This window comes from Pagrus pagrus (assembly GCF_965226575.1).
Source record: "Pagrus pagrus genome assembly, chromosome: 10".
In the NCBI taxonomy this organism is placed as follows: domain Eukaryota; kingdom Metazoa; phylum Chordata; class Actinopteri; order Spariformes; family Sparidae; genus Pagrus; species Pagrus pagrus.
Genome location: NC_140194.1, coordinates 28,685,745 through 28,695,391, shown reverse-complemented (window position 1 = coordinate 28,695,391; position 9,647 = coordinate 28,685,745). Strand labels below are relative to the sequence as shown.

The 9,647-nt window shown below is 39.7% G+C and overlaps 1 protein-coding gene across 2 annotated transcripts in view; it reads right to left on the bottom strand.

Moving 5' to 3' along the window:
• Positions 1-1,909: 1,909 nt before the first annotated feature.
• Positions 1,910-9,647, bottom strand: part of necab2 (N-terminal EF-hand calcium binding protein 2) — a 144,296-nt gene continuing 136,558 nt past the window's right edge. For both annotated transcript variants that reach the window (XM_084364882.1, XM_084364883.1), the window contains one exon: positions 1,910-8,389. In XM_084364882.1, the coding sequence (XP_084221008.1) occupies positions 8,361-8,389 (29 nt within the window). In that variant the 3' untranslated portion in view covers positions 1,910-8,360. The remainder of the gene's footprint in view (positions 8,390-9,647) is intronic.

Here is a 9,647-nt window from a genome sequence, read left to right as displayed (position 1 = left end):
TACTGCAGTGCATACTAATCACCACAGTGTAAGGGTTCGTTTTTTTTTTGGTTTCTTTACTTTCAGTACAAACAGCAGCTGCCCTCACAAAGTATGTACTCTTGTATGCAGCATGTATACAGTACAATTTGGATATACTACTACATAATGATCTCTGGTCCTCTTGTTCATACATCTAATGCAGTGTGTGTAGTGCAGAATCTGAAGTAAAGAGACAAAGAATGTGTTTGGACCGCGGCCAGCTGTCTGCTCTCTCTGCAGCTCAGTGTGTGTGATGTATCTTCAGCTGTGCAGAGAATTGTGGGGCAGAATAGCCAAAAAATCCTGCTGGCTTGCAAACTGCAGCTGCAACCAGAGGCAGTAGGACATCCTGGTATATTTTGCATAATACATTTGATACACTATACTGTATATTTGGACAAACTAAACGTTTTTCTGCCATAATAAATAAGATATTGGTACTAAAACAATGTGCATACTCAGCTATTTCATACTAACCGGAAATGATATGTGCAGCATTAGATGTTAATAAAACTATGACTTTCTAATGTCTCTGCAGATAAAACTTCACAAATAGGCAACAAAATGTTTTTTCACAGCACAATTTGCCTGTGATACAACTGCAAGGAGAACAACAATAACAATGTTGTGAATGTAGGATTTCATGGAAAAACTGCAGGATTTAGTGGCATCTAGCAAATAGGTTGCAGATTGCAACCAACTAAATACCCCTCAACTCGCCTTCCCCTTCCAAGCGTGTTTAGAAACCTACTGTGACCATTAAAACCTTGACTCGTCTCTATAGCCAGTGTTTCTGGTTACTGTGGAAACATGCTGGTGAAGCATGGTGACCACAGAGTACCTGCTCCCTCTGTAGGTAGAAGAGGCTCATTCTAACTTTTGCTTTCAGCTGCTTATACACTGATGAAAACATAATAACAAATACTATATCACAATAGATCACTAAAGCAGTAGTTGAAATAACATGTAATTCTAAGCTGACTGTGGTCCATAATCTTCAACCACACTGTAACAAGCCAATATATTGTCTGTAACCCCCTGTAGGTTGTATTATGCTTTAATTGATTTATTCATTAATGTATTCATAACTGCAGACGGCAATATGGCCAAACTTGTTGTGATTTTCACCTCTTTTAATACTTCCTCTGTGACGATGACGGCCATGTTGGTGTTGGTGACGTATATTGTGCGAGATGATTTAGTTCACTGAGCAGTTTAACATAAAACTGAATGGTATTTGACTATCTTTATGACAAACTCTTACTTTCTTGACTTGTAAAATTATTTTAACTTGACAAACATTATGTGCAAATCATGGCACAACTGAAACTGGATCAAAAATGTATTTGTCACTCGCCATTGGCTACAATTTTTTGTCCAATGGGGCCCACTGGAAGGAGAGGGACTTCAACGAAAACACTTGTGAAAACATAATTATGGAAATTACATTTGATTTCTGCCTCCTCTAAATCCTACACACTGGACCTTTTTAGTGTAAAATATGAATACTTCCTGATTTTGTTTCCCCTGTGTGCGTCTCCTTCACTCTCATTGTATGGAGTGTACATCAAAAGCACTCAGAAATCTTCCGTACACTTAATTTAGCCACTTTTCCAGCACACTTGATATGTAAATGTAGTGGGGTGCCCCTTTAATGAAACTGTACCACAGATCAGGTGAAGTGGATTGTTTATGGCTCATCTCATTGAAATACTAAACATCTGAAGTGAGGGTTCTCCCGCTGGATGATTCGACTTCCATCAGGACAAAGATTCCTCCACGAGATGCATTGAAGTTCAATAAATCCTGGACCTGCTGGAAGTTTTCAGTGTGAAATTAGCACCGATGTGAATAATCAGCAGGATTAAAAGCCACAAAGCAGTTTTCAGTTTTATAGTTTTATTGAATTGCATCACTCTACATCGTCTAGAATTTCAACAAGATATTCTTTAAAGACCAAATATAATACTTGCATCCCTGCAATAAGTCTCTACACTTAAGAAGAGAAAGCAGTTTTTACTGAAACATACATTAAGAATTAATATTTCATTAAACATTGCCATAAAAGTGAATCTTCATTCTTGTATGCCATTTTTCTAGTCATAAATATTTTATATAATAGATTTTTTAGTCTCTGTCTCCTTCATAGGAATACTAGAAAAGAAAGAAGAAGGTAAGAAATGCACAAAACCCATTGAAGAGTAGCATGGCCTAATACTACAGCAAAGAAGTTACTGGACATTCAGTTGACATGCACTCAGTTGAAGGATAGAAAAGAACACAGCCATAGAAGGGAAGAGTTATGACACTGGTCTGTTTGGACTGGTTCCTGATGGGCCTGGTACGGAGGAACAGCACTTGTTGAGGTAAACCTGGTGACACGCTGTCTGTCCACCAGCTCCCCTGCAGCTCCAGACGCCGAGGCTGCAATGTCCCTCTGTGTTTAATCTTTTCATGTTGCCAGGAAACATTCAATCAAGGTCTCACATCCTGTCTCACTACTTTCCAGTGTCATAACTCTTTCATTGAATGACGAAAGCACAAGTTGCACTGAGGAGTAGGAGGATAGAAAAGAAACAGGTTGCACAGTCTGAGGGACATTCAGGAATGTATCAATAGGAAACAGTATTGGCATTTCTGACAGTTGACTCACTATCTACCTCATATACACAACCCAACCAAGCTGGGCACAATGTACAGGAAAGAAACCCTTGATCAGAGCGTGTGGGCTGCATTCAGCTGGGCACTCGAGTACTGAAAAACTATGGCTATCAGTAAAGTAAGTCACTGACATGTAAACATCAATCCATGCAATATGGCTTTATGTTTCTATTCAGAATACAGCAGCTCCTCCTTCAACGCATACAAGATCTGACACAGTTTGAAGTGGCACAGGAGTGCAAGGAGTATTTTTTTAAGAAGTGAATGTTTAAAGGATCCTTGTGGAGCTTTCAGGTAAACATACCAACGTCATGTTACATTCACTGTTTTTCACTGTCATTAGCTGCAGTTTAAAGGAGACATATGCTCTTTTTTGGGTTCATTATTTTATTTTCGGTTACTAATAGAATATGTTTGCATGCTTTAGTGCTCAAAAACACATCAGTTTTCTCACACTGTCCAGTGCTGCAGCAGTGTATCCCCCTATGCCAAACCTGCCACGTGGCATATATGATGCAAAAGTATGACATGGTGACGTAGTGTGATGTCACAAAGTCACAGAATTAAAGGCGGGGCTTCTGATGAGGCATTTTTGGAGCAGTGTTTTCTGTAGGAGAGGGGAGCTTCCATTGGTCCGGACTTTGACTTTTTTCACTTTCAAGATCTTTTACATGCACAAGAGCATACATAAAACACTGAAGCAAAGGAAAAACAAGGAAAAAGCAAAATAGGTCTCCTTTATGGTGGGTCTGAACCTGCATTTAAATCATGTGACACCTTTAACGTCGTGTCCTCAGAGGTTTATATCAATGTAGAAGTGTTATCTAACAATTAACTACTGCAGACACCATTCAAGAGATTTGAAGGACAGTCTGTATTTCTCAAAAGCTAGCAATTGTGACTATCAGTCATTTAGAGCTTATTATACCACAAGTCAAAGAAGCAGAAGAACAACAACCCTCAAACCTGAGTGGCCTTGGTGCAGAATAGGGTGTTATAAGATCTCATACTAATGCAACCAAAGCCATGGACAGCTTAAAGTAACTAAAAGAGAATAAGAATCTTAAGCTGAACTCTACAGGGAGCCTAGGTAATCCAGCCAAGTGATGGAGCGATACAGTTTCTGCTTTAATCATTTGTCACAAAGCAAATAAATGTCAAAAAAGGTTCGGTGACCAAAATCACTGCTCGCATGCCATTTACATTTTTTGAAAGCTAAACATACAAGTGAAACAGTGCGTAAAAATGATATTATGATGTTGTTTGGCAGATCTTAAAGGTGCAGTATGTAAGAATGACCACCTGTCAAAATCATACTCTGAACTCTGAACCAATAGAGCACAGCATATCGCTACAATATGCTGCTGCTAACTGCTGCCAACGGTTGTTGCTGTTAGCTATTTAGCTGTGCAGCTAGCAGTCGGGACCAGGACGTCGAGAACCGTGGAAGTGTTGGCAGTGCTAGCACAGGCGCTTTAGACCAGGACCGGTTGGGGCTAGCTTGTTAGCATGCTACCTTGAGCATATATCTTTGCAAACGATACAAAGGTGCCATAACGTCAAAACTCATTCTGTTCATATTTTTAGTTAAATTTTGAACGTTTTCAATTAAAATTCTTAAATATTGCACCTTTTTAAGCTAATGTCATCAGATTAGCCTCAGGTTAGCTTCGGATCAGCTGAGCCTGCGCTCCTTGTGGACACACTTTGGTTTAGCATTTAAAACTCAGGTGAACTAGACCCACTCTAAACCACAGCCAACTAACTAGGCTAACTATAGCTGGATAACTGACTATACTGTAACTGGCTAATTGACTGAACAGCCTCATTGTGTGTGTCCTTGAGGTCTTCCAGATGTTAACTTAATACATGCATTGTTTAGCTACATCCATGTTTGCTAGCAGCCTTTGCTTGTGCTACATTTCTTGATGCTTTACCGCCACGAGCTACCGATCAGCAAAATTGCGTGAAACTGCAAGAATGAATATCATGTCGCCTGCACCAGACAAACAAATCACTTTACGCACTTGTAAACACATTGCTCCACAGCGCTACTAGTGGTCAAAAGCTCCACAAGACTCCTTTAACACAGACACTCAGAGATTAATAGAGACATTTCACAGATAAAGCAGCAACGCCTTCACATGCCTGTTCTATAAGCCTACTGTAATATGTATTTCTGTTACAATATATCGAATAATATTCAACACTTCCACATTCCACACAGCCCCGCCCTGCTCAGTGCAGCCCAGAGCTCTAAAAGAAGTGCTGGATCGATTAGTATCAGTGTAGCTGGATCCCCCACTCACTGCTACCAAAGTACTGGCAGATGACAGACTGGCTGCCATTCACAGATGAAAACTGAGAAAATAGAGTCAACAGTGAGGTGGATGGCAAGATGGCACCTTTGAAAGTATAGAGCTATAAAGAAGGAGTGATTCATCAACAAACCTTTCACCAGATAAACAGTAACACAATATATCTCTAAATACTCTCATTAAACTCAACAACCTCTAATATACTCTATTTTCAAGTCACAATATTCACTCATTTTTACATTGTGCTTTCTGAGTGACGGTCTGATTGTTTTTCGATGGTGGGCTCGGGGTGGTGTTAGTGATGGTGAGGTTGGGTGAGGCGTCGGGGGATTGAATCTTGGGTGTTTTGACCTCAGCTCATCCCAGGGTAAATGGATGAAGATTTTATTTTCGAACATGGTGAGATTTGCTCCAAGGATCAAGAAAGATCGGAGCGGATGCAGAGGCGGGTCCGATCAATTTCCAACAAATCCACCGAGATCAAGGGAAAGGCCAAATAGTAAATGTGGCAGGAATAAGACAAGACTTAACCTTCTGTTCTGTTTGTTGACCTCATTATAGTTTTTCAGTATCCCAATTGCCAATTTAGCCAATTTGTAGGCTGATCACATTAATGTGTAGTTTGCTGTAGAGGTTTCTTGGAGGTTATTTGGATGGTGGAAATAAACCAAGGCCAACAGGAGCTGACACCACTCCTCTGCTGTAAGCGAGCCACTCCTTCCTTGAACAGTTTTACCGTTGGTCACGTGACAGTAATGTGCTCATCAGAGCTTCCAGACGTTGATCTTGTCTTATTTTTTGGGAGACAACTGATCAGACCCGTCGAGCATTTGATTCTGGTGGTCCACATCTTTCTGCGTGGTCCTCCAGTTGACTTATAGATATCAAGACCCTTGTCTCTTGTAGCTGGGGTTAATGGTGGGGATATATATGATCATTGAGTGGGAAAGATATTGATGCTATCAGCTACAGTATGCTAAGTGATGTGAAGTCCTATATCCAAGTTATTTCCCCAGTGCTTTGTTCATGAGAAAGTCTGGTGCGCAGGAATCTAATGCAATGGCGAAACTATCTTTGTCTCAATAATATGTCAATGCAACACGAAACTGGTGTTGTGTAATCTGATGCCAAGAGGTCCACACTGACAGACCGCAAGTGGGCATTTCCCTGCTAACTGGGAGTTTACGTCACATCAAAAAAAGAAAAAGTAATCTTTTGAAAACCGTAAGACCTCCTCTACCATGTGGTGATGTTTAAGGCTTCATATTCAGTGTCATTCAGATGGGTTAATCTGTCTGAAGTGTCTGATGGTAGGTTTTCTGATCAAACAAACTGTTACAAGAAGCCGCAGTGCCTACAAAGCTACCGCTGCTTCCACTGAGGAAAAATTTGCACCATAGCACTAAAAGATGTCAATAAATACAAATATAATCAGAATAGAACATTTTCATATATGTACACTCTCTACTAGACTCACACTGCTAATATAAGCTACCCAGCGCCGATTCAGATAAGTAACACACAAACAGAAGGTGGAAATGAAACTAATGTTAGCTGCATGGAGAACAGTGAGGCGCTGCCTTCATCGCTATACTTCTGTCTCAAAGTAGCAGCAGACTTTTGTCGAAGTCAGAAATGATTTCTCGACAGCAAACGATCTGTTCATCTCACCTCTCACATGACCCCCGTGTCAGTGTTTCATGAAATAAAAGCTACATGAGAAATTCAAATCAACTGTCAATCAAAAACTGGCATCTACATACCCAAATATTTGTGAAGACGGATACCTGTTCATAATGTGGGATGCTGAATACTTCAGTGGCCCTCTCCTATTGGCCGGTCTCTAATCCTGATGTCTGGCTTCACAGAGATTTGGCTTGAGGGTTCTGTGGCTCATTAAAAACCAGCATGAGTTTATAAATGAGTGTATATACCATCATAGACATTACTCCCACAGCAGCCATTGTACATGTACTTAGGGTGAGCAAACTCAACGAGATAAAGCTCAGACAACAAAACTAATGGATATGGAGGTGCCGAAAAATAAAGGGTTGTATTTTGAGGTAAAATACCATGTGCAGATATAAATGATAACAACACTTGAACGCATTCAATGCATTCATTTAAAGACTGGCAAAAATGTAAGTAAGCATTTAAAACCTAAAGTCATGACTGTAACCCTGGTTCTCTGATAGCATGAATGTGCAGATGCATTCAGGAAAATGCTGTTTTTATTGGAATAAGTCAACTAGTCCACAGATCAAAGCCAGTTGTCTTCGAGATGGCTGAATTTATGTCTTACATTTAGGCTAATATGACATTTGGCTAGCTATCATAAGTCTCTCTGGGCGACTCGAAACTTATTAAAATGAGGAGCCAAGGTTGTACATTACATGAAATGTATGAATATTGTGTGCATTATTATACTAAATGTTATTATTACTATTATCATTGATAATTATCTAATTACTGAATCAGTAAAGGTGCAACTTCACTGCTTTTTGCTAGCTAGCTAGCTAGCTTTTGTCCATATCAATGCAGAAAATCTTGACACATTTGGTAATCTACTTGTTCATTTCTGAAAATCCTTTCGCTGCTTGCAAGGCCATCATGGTTTTCACCCCATTATGTATATTTTTTGACACAACACATACTCCGTTATTAGGGACTCAGACATGCAAGTCGCAGCTAGCTAGGGAGCTTGCTAGCCTTCAAGCTAAATTCAAACATTCAGTTTTCCTGAGATTGCAAGCTAATCTGGTAACTTCGTCCGTTGATAGACCTCTTTTCCTTAACATAACATGCGTGTTCAGAATGGCTGATGTGAGAATAATGTCCAAAGCACTTGGTCAGTTACGAAATAAAAAAGTATTATAACAATGTGCTATGTGTTAGCAAATGCGGAATGAGCAGCTACTATGAAATAACAGCTAAACAGATGAGCTACCTGCGGCCTCATTTCCAGATGCACTACTCTAAAACAGTAACTGCTACATGAAAAAATCAACATCAGGGTCCTTGCTACATGACAAAACTCAGCTACTCGAAAACATGACATTATTGTTGATATCTTGAGTCAGCAAACTACTATGGTGAGATGCAAACGCACTGAAGTAATCTCACATTGTAAAATGCACTGTTTGTTCAATTTTCACTGCAGTTGACACCATTCATTTGCACTGTGTAAACATGTACTTACAAAAAGAGTTAAGGAGGAGTGAGGGTTGAAAGAGGGAAGGGGTTTGGGGGTGTGAGAGCGGGTGAAACGCAGGGGGAGAAGGATTTAGGGTCCGATGGGGAGTTACAGAGGGAGTGGGGAGTGTCCGGGGAGTCTTGGCGTGTAGTTGAATATCTTCATGCTCAGTCCCTGTTCACACTGCACCAGGCGGCTGCAGAGAGAGAGAGAGAGAGACAGAGAGACGACAAGTTAGAAAGAGGTTAGAGCGAAAGAGAGATTCAGAGTCCCAGAGAGGAGCAGAGACAGAAAGACATGTGAGGGAATGAGAGGAAACAGAAATAGAGAGGAAATAGAGATGAGGAGAAATTTGGCATGGCAGAGAAAGAAAGGGACAGAGAGGAGAGGAGAGGTGGATAAAACAAAAAAGTGGATTAGATGAGAAAAAGTACAAATGGCATTGAGCCAGGCATCACCTCAAGTCAGTGACAGTGAACGCCTCGGAGCATGGACGCCTGCCAGTGTCAGACGTTTTAAATGATGCCAGGCTACTTTAACTGTTCAGAGCATCTTATTGTTCAAGTAATTACACAGTCAGCCATACTGATCGAACACTAATGAGGATTATGAGAGCGCTGCATTACCATTAGTTCTGTTCTGTAATTTTATTTGTATAATTGTATATGTGTACTGTTACGTAATTTCCTTATTTTCTGTTTAACATCTATTTTGGCCTACTGTTTTATACTAAGAGCTGAAATCTTAATAATGTTCACCTACAGAAGTCATTTCCCAAGAAGAAATTCAGCTCCAGTTTTCAGCTCCTCCGATGTGCTTTCATCTGTTTTAAATCTTTATTATGTTGATTATCGTTGGGTTTGGACTGTTCAAGCATCATCTTGGGCTCTGGCAACAATATTTTCTGATATTTTGCAAACAATAAATCCAATAATACAAAAAGTAGTACACTAATTTAGTCTTATGCTTAGTCTGACTGATAAGAATAATATAGGTATTACTTAATGTTAAAAAGTATGCCCTTTTTTCTATGATATCGATTAATATGTTCAGATTTAGACACAAACCATTCAGAATATTGGTATACCAGGTCTCTATCCTTTAGCTGCTGAAGCTGAATTTTTTTAATTGCTATCTGAGAGTAAATGTGATGCTGTATGGTTGATCCTACTTATCTTTCTTTATGTGGAAATTAAATGAAATGATCAAATCACTTGAGCTGGATTAAGTATTAAGATCTTTTCTTAAAGCAAAATTATGTAACTTTTTTTCTACCATAACATAACAGCCTCAACATCATGTTGATGGTACAGTGTCTTGTAACAGGCTGAATGGTGTCTCTGTCACTTGTCTACATACATCTGACAGATTGTTACAGACCTGGGATTTGTATTAAAGACAGTGGTGTGACACTTTTGGGGGCCAAATCACACAAAATGTCAATTTCTACATAA